The sequence below is a fragment of the Pan troglodytes genome, chromosome 1, assembly GCF_028858775.2.
Source record: "Pan troglodytes isolate AG18354 chromosome 1, NHGRI_mPanTro3-v2.0_pri, whole genome shotgun sequence".
NCBI classification, from domain to species: Eukaryota; Metazoa; Chordata; class Mammalia; order Primates; family Hominidae; genus Pan; species Pan troglodytes.
In genome coordinates, this window is record NC_072398.2 from 146,490,454 (window position 1) to 146,504,873 (window position 14,420).

Genomic DNA, 14,420 nt, shown 5'->3' on the forward strand with positions numbered 1-14,420 from the left:
TATATCAGCGACAACAGATGGAAATTGATTTATGTAGCCTAGGGAAGGAAAGATTTGGGAAGCAAAGGAGGAGGCAATATTGGCTGTTTATCATCAAATACAGAAAGAGTACCATGTGGAAAGAGGATCATAGTTGTTCTCAGGGTCCCCAAGAGGTTGAGTCAAGACCAATTCGAGTTACTGTAGACAATTTCCAGCTCAAGGTAAAAAAGCTATTGTGTAATTATTAGTTCCCTTAAAATAGGCTTGACTGCTTAGTGACATGGTGAGCTTGTTATACTGGAAGACCCAAGCAAAGGCTGAAAAGCACTTTTTATAGAGAGGGAAAGATGGATGTAAGGTGAGACTTTGAGAGCTGCTATTCAAAGGTGTGGTGAGGACAGCCCATGGAGATTCTGGAAGCCATCCTGGCTCATGCTGCTGACAGAGTGTTAGGTTGTGTCAGAGTGGTGACATTAATGCACAGAAAGCATTAAGGCATGTTAGCTCAGGGGAAGCAGTAATTACCAGAGTCCCCCTAATGGTAACCGTTTTCTCCATCTTAGTAAAACAGACTGTAGGCATAGGCATGTTATCTAACATAAATTACCACTGATAGATGCAGGAGGCAGCTAAGGAAGGGTACCTGGAGAATCTCCAACCCACCTCACAAGTGTTTATGTCAGATGCTTTTGTGCAGATGAGGGAATCTGCCCAGGGCCTTGTCTGGGCATGCCAACAATGGACTGGGGGCCCACCTGTGCACTGGAAGAGTGGGGTGGAGCTCCCAGGAATGTGTGCCTTGTGCAGTGGAGAGGAGCCTGGACTCTTCAGCTCATGTGTGGTGGTCTGGTGGTCTGGTGGTCTGGTATTCAATCTGTGAGGTGGAAGCCTGTTTTCAGGATGCCCTCTTTTTTGTTCAGAGCTTTCTTTTTCTTTTCTTTTCTTTTTTTTTTTTGAGATGGAGTCTCACTCTGTCACTCAGGCTGGAGTGCAGCGGCACAGTCTTGGCTCATTGCAACCTCTGCCTCCTGGGTTCAAGTGATTCTCCTGTCTCAGCCTCCTGAGTAGCTGGGATTACAGGTGTGCGCCACCATGCCTAATTTTTGTATTTTTAGTAGAGACGGGGTTTCAACATGTTGGTCAGGCTAGTTTCGAATTCCTGACCTCAAGTGATCTGCCCACCTCAGCTTTCCAAAGTACTGGGATTATAGGCGTGAGCCAATGCACCTGGCCGCTGACAACTTTCTTTTAATAAATTCTGCTCTCTCACCTTTTAACGTGTCCACTACCTAATTTTTCCTGGTCATGGGACAAGAACCCGGGTTTTAGCTAAGCTAAGGAGCAAAGATCCTCCATCACCATCTACCAAGAGCTACTGTGGTTACTGAAAATGGCCCTGGGATGCTGTGCACCTCCATCTAAGCTGACAAGTTACTTGCTCAAAGGCAGGGAGGATTGGGGCTCCCAGGCACCTCAGCAGCTTAAGCCTTGCTCTTGTAGCTAGCAAATTGAGACTGCATGGCACAGCTGTTAAGATCATGGACTTTGGCTGGGTGTGGTGGCTCACACCTGTAATCCCAGCACTGTGGGAGGCCAAGGTGGGTGGATCACTCAAGGTCAGGAGTTCGAGACCAGCCTGGCCAACATAGTGAAACCCTGTCTCTATGAAAAATACAAAAATTAGCCGGGTGTGGTGGAGGGTGCCTGTAATCCCAGCTACTCAGGAGACTGAGGCAGGAGAATCACTTGAACCAGGGAGGTGGAGGTTGCAGTGAGCCGAGATTGCACCACTGCACTCCAGCCTGGGTGACAAGAGTGAAACTCCATCTCAAAAAAACAAAAAACCAAAAAAAACCCCAAAAAACAAAAAACAAATTCATGGACTTTGGAGCTACATTGCCACAGTTCAAATCCTAGCTCTAACCTTACTACCCATATGAAATCTTCTTTTATTTAAGCTCTGGTGCCTGTTCGTTGGTAAACTAGAAATGATAATAATGGAAACTGCCTCATAGGTTGTTTTGAGAATGAAATCAGTAAAAGGATGTTACATACTTGGAACAGAGTCCACTGCTCTACATTTTACATTGTACTTTTAATCTGTCTGCCCCCAGCTGACACCTGCATTAGAATACTTACACCACCCAGCCTCTAAAAACATTTCAATATGTGGGAATTCCACCTAGATTCAAACCTGAGGTGTCATCCCAGCAGTCTATAATCAATCTTTGAAACAGAAATCAGATTTTGGATGGAAAACCACTGAAATATTCTGTTCTAATTAAACTGAGGCAAGCTTCCTGCTAAGTTCTATAGCAGGGGTTCTCAGAGTGTGGTCCCTAGATTAGCTGCATCAGCATTGCCTGGAAACCTTTTAGAAATGCAAATTTTTCTGGCCTCACTCTGGTCCTACTGTATCAGAGACTGTAAGGGTGGGCCCAGTCATCTGGGTTTGGCAAGCCCTTCAGGAAATTCTAATGCATGCTCAGGTTTGAGAGTATTCTTCATTCAGAACATCTGGGGTGAAGACCAAGATGTGCATCTAACTGGCACCTAGGTGACACTGATGCTTCAGGTCAGGGACTACATTTTAAGAACGACTGCTGTATAGGCTCTGAGCCTCTTTTAGGGGAGCTAAGACTGACACATATGAAAGAATTTAGAGATCAGTTAAGTCTCTGAAGTTGTAGGGAGGCGCCTGAGTGCAGCATGAGAAACGATAAAGCACAGAAGACTGAAACTAGAGTGAAGCCAAGAGGCTGAAGGGGGAGGGAGCCTCGCAGCTTGAGACACAAAGGAGGCCAAGTGCCGACCACCCCACTGCAGAGAAGGGCCTGCAGGGCGGAAATACAGACTTGTCCAGATTAGGCCAGATCACAGAGAAATGGTAAAAGTCTGGCAAAGGAATTCGGACTTGATTCGGGAGTTCCTGCTGGTTCTGAAGCAGGAAAATGACAAGTGGCCTCAGGGAATTAGAAAGATCAGTCTGGGTAAATTTAAGAAGAAAGTGAAGCGGCTACGTTGTGTGGGGTGAATACCCATGGTTCATTGTCTCGCACCAAGAAAATTTAGGATAGGGACACACATGAGGAGTTTAGGAGTGGAAGTTTAATACGCAAAAGAAAAAGAAAGGAGAAAGGAAAACAGCTCTCTCTAGGGAGAGAGAGGGGACTTCCCAGAGGAAAGACTGGCTGGCAGTGGACTCGCAGGATTTTATAGTCAGGCTTGAGAAGGCATTGTCTGATTTACATAGGGCTCACAGATTGGTTCAGTCAGGCGTGATGTTCACATAGTGCAGGGGAAAGCTGGTGGGCCCCACCCTAATCTTATTATGCAAATCAACTTTACCCTTGGCCCGAGCCATCTTGTCTGCTCCTTACTGTACATATGGCTGGCAGAGAAGGGAGAAGGGAGCCACCATTCTGAACATGATTGGCACAACTGCCAGCATCTATGTCTGCAGCTTGATTTTACAGGCTGCTGTTTGTTAGAAAGGAAAATGATTTGGGGCTGCTTTTCATTAAAAGGAAAACCTTACCGAGGACTTCCATACCCTCACTATCTGCCTAAGTAATTTCTTCTTAACTCCTCTATCAAAAGCGACTGGAGAAAAGGCTGCAGTCAGGAAAGCTTGGAGGCAGCAAGCAGGATGCAGCTTAAGAGCCTGTGCAGGCCTTGAAGTCAGCCAGACGGCAGGGTGGAGGCCCAGCTTCACCATTGCGGTCACTTGCTTCTTGGGCAGTCATCCTATGTGCTTAGCTTGATTATCTGTAAAATAGGGTTGAGAATCATCCCTGCCTTACATGGCCATTACTACCAACTAAGAAGGATTTGAATTAGCATCATAGCAGGTAATGGAGAGGAAAAAGTTAAACAAAACAAAACAAAACCCAAAATCCTCTCTAGGCACTGAGCTTAAGAATATGAAAGAATGGTGATACCAACAACCACAAAGAAGACTTCAGAATGAGGAAAATAAATCCAGTTTTCTCTCAGAAACTGTATTTCAAACTACACTTTTCAAATCTACCAAAAGTAGAAATATATTAATTCATTCTTGTTTCTAGTTAGCTTAAGTATTATCTTCTCCTAAGAGAGCTAAAGTGAAATCTTTGTTTTGATAATTGGTTCTGGGAAGAGAATTTACATCTTTTAAATTTTTATTTGTGTTTGGGGGGTGTTAAAATAAATGTAAACTCATGTTGTAATTAGTATTTTAATTGTTATTATTTTCTGGGGTCTGTGATGTTTAATTTCCTTTATAGCCATAAAGAGAATGTTTATTCCTACTGATGTTTAAAGAAGAGCATCCCCAAAGACACAAAGTCACTTTCAAAATATTCTTTTCTTCTAGGATCCACTGGTGTTGATGAATGGAGTAATCCACAAGCCGGAGGATCTGGTGGAAACATCGGTGCTCACACATCACATTCCAGTAGGAAAAACGCAGTGCTCCACGTGAATTTGTAATCCATGAGTTTGGACCTCTGAGCTAACTTTATTTAAATTTATTTTGTCTTTAATTTATTTTGTTTTTTAGTGGGAAATCACAAAACATATTTAACTGGATATTTGGTAATGTGAAAATAATGTCCTCCCATCAGTTTTAAGGTTTTCTAACATCCCATTTTGAGATTTGGAAAAGAATGACCTTAAATGTGCCAAACCCAATAAATTTTGAATTTCAAAAATCTTTAAATTTTACAAAAAGTAAAAACTTATTAAGCACTTATTGTGTGCCAAGCACTGTGTTGAGTCTGGGGGATACTAAGCAAGTGGTTACAAATCACCGTCTGGGTTCTTGCAGGCTCCTGGGATGAGGAGACAGCTGATAGGTGAAAAGGCCACCTGGCTTTCCTCACTCCCTGAGCCTCTATCTACCCCAGCAGCTGGGCTTCCTTAACTCTCATGCGTTATGCTCAGTTCTGTCCTAGGCAGTGGAAGAAATCCTTCCTAGGCAAGGTGCATAAGAAGGTCTTGATGTCATGAACACTTAGGCATAGGATTCAGCCAGTGTTGCTCCTCCATTATCAGCCAGTGTGGCTCCTCCATTTTCAGGTCAGCATTGCCACTTTTTTCACTCTGACCCACTTTGTTAGCATTCCTGATACTATTTTCCATTCCTTAAGCCATTATTTCTGAAATTAATTTTCTGAATTGTTCCTCAGGAGTTGGGCTTCCTGACCCCTGTAACCCACTGTCCCAGGGGACTGAATCTCTCACAGCTCCTGTCTGAGGTCCCAGTGCTTTTCATCCTCAAACTTTTCCTTGGTCAAATGCCACTAATTGGCCAGCTGCAGTGGCTCACATCTAGTGCTTTGGGAGGATGAGGATGGAGGATTGCTTGAGGCCAGGAGGAATTTGAGACCAGCCTGGGAAACATAGTGAGACCTCCATCTCTACAAAACAAAATAAAAATTCCACTAACTTTCTACCCCACTCCTACTGGGATGGTCATCTGAGATCTTGGTCCTATTTAGACTACATATAAAGGGCTTGATTCTTGCTTGTTTTTTCTTATCTTATAGTGCTCACTCTTAGACCACACTGACACCTCTACATCTGCACTCATGTCCCCATGTAGCAATTTCATTCAGCAGGAATGTTTTTACCCTCTTAGTGGCAGGTAGAGGGATAGGTGCTGGGGATAAAACTGCACCGGGATCATCTCTGCTCTCAAGCAGTGCACAGGCTAGTGGAGAAGACAGACAACATCATTGCTTTCTTTGATTATTCTTTCCTCCAACCCCCACATCTACCACATCAGCGAGTCTTCCCACCTGTTCCTACAGAAGATATCCTTTATCAGCCAACATATCCAGATGACAACTGCTGCCAGCCTGGTTTGAGCCACCTTGAAATCTCATGGGAACGCTGAGAAATAATCAAAATATTTAACAACTGCTAATGGCACAGCATGGTGCCAACCAACTGCATCCAGTCAGCAAATGTTGGCCATAAAGAATCCAGGCCACAGTACCAGTATTTGCCAGCTAAATATTAGCCCTGCACTTGCACTCCAATAGCTTATCTGGTCTCTTCCACAAGCCTCTCTGTAATCATCTTTCATACACCAGTCAGAATGATCTTTTAAAAATGTAAATCAGACTAAGCTACTTCCCTGCTTAAAACCTTCCAAAGGTTTTCTTCCCATTTCTCTCAGAAAAGAAAAATATAAATTATAAATAAATGTTTAAAAATGTACTTAGGTCTTCTTTAATGTCTTTCAGTAAGTTTTAGGATTTTCTCCATAAACATTTGCACAGATAGACATGTCATATTTGTCCCTAAGTTCCACATATATTTAGCCATTATAAATAGTATCTTTTAAATATTAATTTTATTTCAGTTTGTAGTGCAATTGATTTAGGTTGACTTAATATATAGCGACCTTGCTAAACTCTTACATCTAGTAATTTATTAAGGATTCTTTTATCTTTTAGGTTTTCTATGTAGTTATTTTTATCTTTGGTGAATAATGACTATTTCTTTCTTTTCAATGTTTATGCCTTTTCTTTCTTTCACTTGTGTTCACTGGTAAGTACAATACTGATTAGAAGTGGTGATAATGAGCACCTTTACTTGTTCTTGATTTTAAGGGGAATGCTATTATGATATCCCCATTGAGTATGATGTTTACAAAATGATTTGGGTTCTTTTTCTATTGTTCCTTCTATTCTCAATTTACTAAGAATTTTTTAGGTGAACCAGTACTGAATTTTATCTAATGCCTTTTCTGCATTTAAGGGATACCATGTTTCTATGTGGAGCACATACATTCATTCATTTCCATGAAGCAGAGCTGCTGGTTCGTAGAGGATGTGTATCTTAAAGTTCAGTAAATAATGCCAAACTATTTTTCAAAATGATTATTTTATACTCTACCATCAGCCATGTATAAAGTTTCTGTTGTTTCACATTCTTGTCAATAGCTGGTATTACCAGTCTTTTTAATTTTAGCCATTCCAATGAGTATGTAGTGGTATCTAATTGTGGTTTTAGTTCACATTTCCCTGGTTACCAAGATTAAGCATCTTTTCATATGTTTATTGAACATACAGATATCCTCTTTTGTAAAGTGTTCTGATTTCCTAGCCATTTTCCTCTTGATTGTTTACTTTTTTCTTTGAATTTTTATGAGTTCTTTATATATTCTTCACACCAGTCCATTGTTGGTTATATATTTTACAAATAATACCTTGTTCCATACTGTGGCTTTTTACTCTCTTGTGTTTTTTGATAAACAGTTCTTAAATATTGAGTAGCCAAATGTATTGATCTTTTCCCTTTGTAGTTAATAGTTTTCGGGCTTCATGTAAGGGTTTATTCTCTAGAGATCATGAAATATTCTATATATTATTTTCTGATAACTTTGTTGTTTTGCCTTTTACATTGAAGTCTAGAAATCACCTAGAGTTGTTTGTATATGGTGTGAGGTAGAGGTCAAGTTTCAGATTTTTTCCATATTAATATCCAGTTGTCACAACATTATCTTTTTTCTGCTGCTCTGCAGTGATTCCTTTGTCATTAATCAAGTGTATACACATGGATCTTTTGTGAGTTCTCTACTCTGTGCCATTGGTTCATTTGTTTATCCTTGCACCAATAGTGAGTGGAATTTATTACTTAATCTTTTTAAGTCTTGAGAATATGTAGAAGACTTCCCACCTTGTTCTTGAGCAATGTCACAACTATTTTTATATTTTCTTATATATTTTAGAATCAGCTTATCAAATTCCACCAAAACTAAACAGAAAAAAGAAAAATGAAACAAAACAACAATCCTCCTCCCCCAACAAATATTTCATGTTTTATTTGCTTACATCTTCTAACATTTCAATAATGTTTTATACTTTATTAAATATATACTTTTCTATGTAGAGGTCTTACATTCTTGCACATTATATTTATTCCTAAATTTTTTATATTTTATGTAGCTATTGTATATTTGTTATTTGCTCTATGGCATGCTACCATGAATCAATGGATCAACTAGATGGATGTACAGTGTTAGAATTGTGAATTTTTTTTTTTTTTTTTTGACAGAGTCTCACTTTGTCACTCAGGCTGGAGTGCAGTGGCACGATCTGGGCTCACAGCAACCTCTGCCTCCCGGGTTCAAGCAATTCTCCTGCATCAGCCTCCCAAGCAGCTGGGATTACAGGCATGCACCACCACACCCAGCTAATTTTTGTATTTTTAGTAGAGACGGGGTTTCCCCATATTGGCCAGGCTGGTCACGAACTCCTGACCTTGTGATCCACCCGCCTCTGCCTCCCAAAGTGCTGGGATTACAGGTGTGAGCCACCACGCCCGGCCCACGTGAATGGTTTTAATAAAACATTTAATTAGATACGGTTAAGTTGTCAAAAACAAACATTTCTCCTTGGCTTAAAAATGTTATAACACAGGGTTGGACGCAGTGGCTCATGCCTGTAATTCCAGCACATTGGAAGGCCAAGACAGAAGGACTCCTTGAGCACAGGAGTTCCAGACCAGCCTGAGCAACATAGCAAAACCTCACCTCTACTAAAATAAATAAATAAATACATAAAAGCCAGGCATGATGGCATGTACCTGTAGTCCTAGCTACTCAGGAGGCTGAGGTGCGAGGATTGCTGGACCCCAGGAGATGGAGGCTGCTGTGAGCTTGATCAAGTCACTGCACTCTAGCCTGGGTGACAGAGACCCTGTCTGGAAAAAAAAAGTGATAACACAAAACTTGCACATGAATGTTTATAGCAGCTTTATTCATAATTTTCAAAACTTGAAAGCAACCAAGATGTCCTTCAGTAGGTGAATGGATATTGACATCAGGGGTTTTTCTGGACAAATCATACACCCAGATCACCCTACAGTGAAATTCAAAAAAGTGATAACACAAAATCCATTCAGTAGGTGAATAAATACATCAGGGGTTTTCTGGACAAATCATACACCCAGATCATCCTACAGTGAAATTCAAAGTTAAAAGCACCAGCTATCTACTTGGAGCTTCCTCTCTTTGTCCTTTTTAATTTTGACTTTTAATCATGGACAGCAACCAAGAAAATCCAATAATGTAGAAGGAAGGGACCCAAACAACAGACAAAGGAATATGGAGGAAGCAGATGCTGCAGGATTGGATTAACTGTAGTACGTCCAAACAATGAAGTATTATTCAGTGCTAAAAAGAAATGAGCAATCAAGCCATGAAGGGACATGGAGGAACCATAAATGCGTATTACTAAGTGAAGGAAGCCAATCTGAAAAGCTATATACTGTAAGATTCCAACTATGTGACATTCTGGAAAAGGCAAAACTTGGAGACAGTGTAAAAATCTGTGGGTGCCAGTGGTTAGCAAGGAGAGATGAATGAATAGGTAGAGCACAGATAATTTTGAGGGCAGTGAAACTATTCTGTATGATACTATAATGCTGGATACACATCATTATACATTTGTCAAAACCCATAGAATGTACAGCACCAATATAAAATTCAATACAAATATGTAGGAATTCTTCATTTGGTTAGTATGCAGAAAAGAGTTACCGTAACAGGCCTAAGACTGCTATCTTTAGAAAGGCCTGCTTCCTAAAGGTTGGCCTGTAGGTGGATTTGGGAGTGTTCCTGCTGTTCCCTGAGTCTCTAATGAGCTTCCATGGCAGACAGCCCTTCACACATGTTACAACGTGATGCTTGTGCTTGGCTTTCTCCTGTCTTTTTCCTGTGCACTTTTTCCCTTTGCTGCTTTTGCTTCATATTCTTCTGCTGTAATAAATCTTAACTGTGAGTACAACTGAGTCCTATGAGTTCTTTTAGTGCATCACTGAACCTGGAGATGATCTTAGGGATCCCTAAGACAGGTAGATATGTGTTTTCTTCTGTGTCACAGAATACAGTCTGATTCTATGAGTCAGAAGGCTCTTTTCCTTGAAAACTCGATTCAGTGCAACCATTCATGTTAAAAACATACAGTTACATTTCAGTATCCTGAGGGATTGGTTCCAGGACTCCCAGATACCAAAATCCATGGATGCTCAAGTCCCTTATATAAAATGGCATAATCTATGCACATCCTCCTGTACTTTAAATAATCTCTAGATTAATTATAATACGATGTAATGCTATGTTGACAGTGCTCTTGCCGTATTTTTATTTGCATTTTTAAATTGCTGTATTATTTGTTATTTTTAAATACTGTTATCTGACATTGGTTAAAACCATGGATGTGGAACCTCTGGTTATGGAGGTTCAATTGTACTTTTTTTTTTTTGAGACAGGATCTTGTTTTGTCACCCAGGCTGGAGTGCAGTGGCATGATCATAGTTCACTACAGCCTCAACCTCCCGGCTTCAAGCAATCCTCTCATCTCAGCCTCCCGAGCAGCTGGGACTACAAGCTTTTACCACCACACTGGCACACAGGGCTAATTTTTTGCTTTTTATTTTTTGTAGAGACAGGGTCTATGTTCCCCAGGCTGGTCTCAAACTCCTGCCCTCAAGTAATCCTCCTGCCTTGGCCTGCCAAAGTTATGCAATTGCAGGTGTGAGCCACAGTGCCTGGCCCAGCTTTTCATTCTGAAAACGCGTATTCTTCAGTCCTGGAGCCTTGATAATTACTTATTTCTTCTCTTTTTTTCTTTTTTCTTTTCTTTTTTTTTTTTTTTGAGACAGAGTCTCACTCTGTTGCTGAGGCTGGAGTGCAGTGGTGTGATCTCTGCAACCTCCACCTCCCAGGTTCAAGCGATTCTCCTGCCTCAGCCTTCCGAGTAGCTGGGATTACAGGTGTCTGCCACCATGCCCAGATAATTTTTGTATTTTTAGTAGAGATGGGGTTTCACAATGTTGGCCAGGCTGGTCTCGAACTCCTGAGCTCAAGTGATCTGCCCACCTCGGCCTCCCACAGTGCTGGGATTACAAGCATGAACCACTGTGCCCAACCCAAATTACTTATTTCTTCTTATTTGTACTATGCTGCTTCTCAAGCACCCTTAAGAATTATTTATTTCATCCCCTCTGTACTGCGTTTTCCAATTTTCTTATCTTTCAGAGTTTTTGCTCTACATTCCTCAGTGTTATCTTCTACTAATAGTTTTTTCACTTCTTTCTTATTTCTAGTAACTTTAAAAAATCCCCTACCCCTTTTATTGCACCCTGTTGTGGCTTCATCTTCTCTTATTTTTCTGGGGCTATTATGAGAATTTTTAAAAGTGTTCTCCCTGCAGCATCTGCTTCCTCCATATTCCTTTGTCTGTTGTTTGGGTCCCTTCTTTCTACATTATTGGATTTTTTTGGTTGCTGTCCATGATTAAAAGTAAAAATTAAAAAGGACAAAGAGAGGAAGCTCCAAGTAGATAGCTGGTGCTTTTAACTTTGAATTTCACTGTAGGGTGATCTGGGTGTATGATTTGTCCAGAAAACCCGATGTCAGTATCTTTGCTCAGCCTCTTAGGTTAATCAGACAGCGAGGGGTTTCAGTTTTCAGTAGGCATAAAGCCACTTATTCTCCGTTTTAGGTGGAATACCCACTCAGCAGAGAATTTATCCCCTTCAGGGAATTCAGCCGGGGTGGGAGCCCGTGGGTGGGAAAGAGGGGCAGCTGCCCAGAGACACGAAGCTGGAAAAAGGATCTAGCAATCAGAGTCCTTGAGCAGCCTTCGACTAATCTCCCCCTTTTCCGATTTACCTCTCATACTCATACTTGTGCTCTCCAGCTTCCAACATTTTGTTGCTGTTATCTCTTTGTCCTTGTGTTTAGCTTGTTAAACTTGATTTTTAACAGGAGAGTAGGCAAAATTAGATGCTTGAATTCAAACCACGATCTTAACTAAGACCTGATATCCGTTAAGTAAAAATTTTTGGTATTCCAGCTTTCTTTTGAGTAGCAAAAGAAAAACAAAGTCTTTTGGCCACTCCAACCATGTTACTCAGTAGGCCCTTCCAAAGACACCCACTTCTCCATTTTGGGGATCCCCTTGTACCTTCAGACTCCACAAGGAGTACACGACCAGCCACGACAAAACGAGATGCAGACTATTGGAAGGACTATAAACGGTAGGGGTGATACCCATTTGAGTCCACGAACGGCCCTCTCGGCGCCGCAGACACTGGCTGTCCCCCGAGACGCTCCAGCAGCCACTTAACTTCACCCACCGGTAGCGCCCGGGGACGCTCGAAGCCCGGACCTCCCACGCCCGCAGCCCGGACCTCCCACGCCCGCCCCGGAGCCCCGCCCCTCCCCGCCCCTCCCCGCCCCTTCTTGCCCCGACGCGCAGCAGGCCCCGCCCACCTAGGCGGTAGGAACCCACTCCGGCCCGCTAGACCTGCTGCCATGTCCCGGCCGCAGCTTCGACGCTGGCGCCTCGTCTCTAGCCCGCCAAGCGGCGTCCCGGGTCTAGCGCTGCTGGCGCTGCTGGCGCTGCGGCTCGCAGCCGGGACCGACTGCCCATGCCAGGAGCCTGAGCTCTGCCACCCGATTCGCCACCATCCAGATTTCGAGGTCAGCGCCTTCCTCTGCTCCTCTAGGTCTGGGCTTCAGGGCACGAAGAGAAGTTAGGTAGAACGGAGCCCTAAGGAGAGGTGCCGTGGGCGCCGAAACCAGCTTTGACCACTCGATGAGGGCCTTCCTGTTTACGGATCCTTCAATTTATAGATGAGGAAGCTCGGGCTCAGAGAAGTTGAGTAACTCCTCAGGCCTCACAGCCTGTAAGTGCCTGCGTAGGCAGGCGAGTGTTCAAACCAGATCTGCCTCCTAAGGCAAGCTCCTTTCATTCCCCTGCTGTGCCTCTGCGGAAGCACTCTGGGTGTAAAAAGCAAACAAGGTAGGATAATCCATTTCTGTTTCCAAGGAACGAGGATTTCGTTTGAAAGAATCTCAGCACTCCAACAGTACATTAGAATGCAGAGTATTTTGCTTACCTTTAGTTTTCTATACCTGCTGGCCCTTTCCTTTAAAGTACCTCAAAACCACCCATGAAGAGTGGTAAAAAAAAAAAATAGCTTTCAGTACATTTTCCTTCTATCTACATAACAATTTGTAAGGCTTCTGGCAACTTTAATCAAACACCTTCTGGAGCAATATTAAAACCACCTGACTGCCCACTTCGATGACTGAAAGCAGGAATTGGATGACATCAGGAAGGTCCAAAGGCTTAATCCAAAGAACGATTCTTTTGTAGAAATAGGCATGATTCCTAGTTCTTAATCTAGTACATTAATCTGAGGCAGAACACTTAGATGCCAGTAAAAAAGTATATATACATGACTTAGGAGAAGAAATAAAAATGGTGAAAGTGTTTATGGAGAACCTGCCTAGTGTGGAAACCTAACATCTTATTAAAAGAAAGATTTCAGACAAAGTAGGATAACGTTTTTTATTTGAGCAAAGAACAACTTATGAATCGGCAGTACTTAAACCAGAAGGGGTTCAGAGAGGTCTGCTTTAGTAGCATGGGCTTTTATAGGCTGAACAGGGAAGCAAAGGAAAATAATTACTTGGTTGGCTATGACTGTTTGCCTTATTTAGCTATGACTTGGTGGAAAATTACTAGTTAGAGGTTAGTTGGCAGTTTCTGATAGGTTAAGCTTAAGTTTCCTTTCACTGTTGACCTTGGGCTGGAGTTTGCTTAAGCAGGAAATCCAAGGCAGTTGGAGCTGTTTCAGCATAATGGCCTCCCAATTAAAATGTTTTATACAATCTGAGGCCCAGCGCGGTGGTAGAGGCAGTGGGGACAGTAGCTGTAAAAGTTAAACCAGACATTTCTTAATTTTCTCAATCTCTTTTTGAGATTGAGAAGCACTTTGTGAGGCCAGGGTGGGTGGATCACTTGAGGCCAGGAATTCGAGAACAGCCTGGCCAACATGGTGAAACCCCGTCTCTACTAAAAATACAAAAATTAGCTGGGCGTGGTGGCGGGCACATGTAATCCGAACTACTTGGGAGGCTGAGGCAGGAGAATCGCTTGAACTTGGGAGGCGGAAGGTTGCAGTTAGCCAAGATCACGCCACTGCACTCCAGCCTGGGCGACAGAGCAAGACTATGTCTCAAAAAAGAAAAAAAAAAAAAAAACCCTGAAAGATTTATTGTAGTACCCAATACTTAGTGGGTTAGGCAATATCTGTGGGCACTTTGAAAACCAACTATTCAAAGAAGCAAAATTATGCTTATTTGTATCTTCGTGGTAAATGGTCTTTTTCTCTACTGGCGTTTTCTATGTTTTTCAAACACAAAAACTAGACTACATGGCATTTTCACCTTACATTTTCAATTAGTTCACCCAGCTTTTTTTTTTTTTTTAAGGATATCTGTTATATCACAGGCTCTTAGTATTTTTTAAACAAATAGAATCTTAATTATCAGAACTAAAATAGAAGTTTTGATAGAAATATGAGTCAGAAAACAATGGGCCACTTAATTTCACATTATGAATTTTTATTATTTCAGTGGGCAATTGCTT

At 42.0% G+C, this 14,420-nt stretch overlaps 1 protein-coding gene across 2 annotated transcripts in view; it reads left to right on the top strand.

Moving 5' to 3' along the window:
* The window catches only part of CTBS (chitobiase), a 66,263-nt gene that overhangs the window by 34,408 nt on the left and 17,435 nt on the right, over positions 1-14,420 (top strand). Inside the window, exon 5 of one of the 2 annotated variants that reach the window (XM_054667547.2) lies at positions 4,337-4,417. In XM_054667547.2, coding sequence (XP_054523522.1) covers positions 4,352-4,417 — 66 coding nt within the window. In that variant the 5' untranslated portion in view covers positions 4,337-4,351. Of the gene's footprint in view, positions 1-4,336; positions 4,418-12,089; positions 12,464-14,420 lie in introns of those variants that run through there. The other variant, XM_513520.7, reaches the window with a different exon arrangement.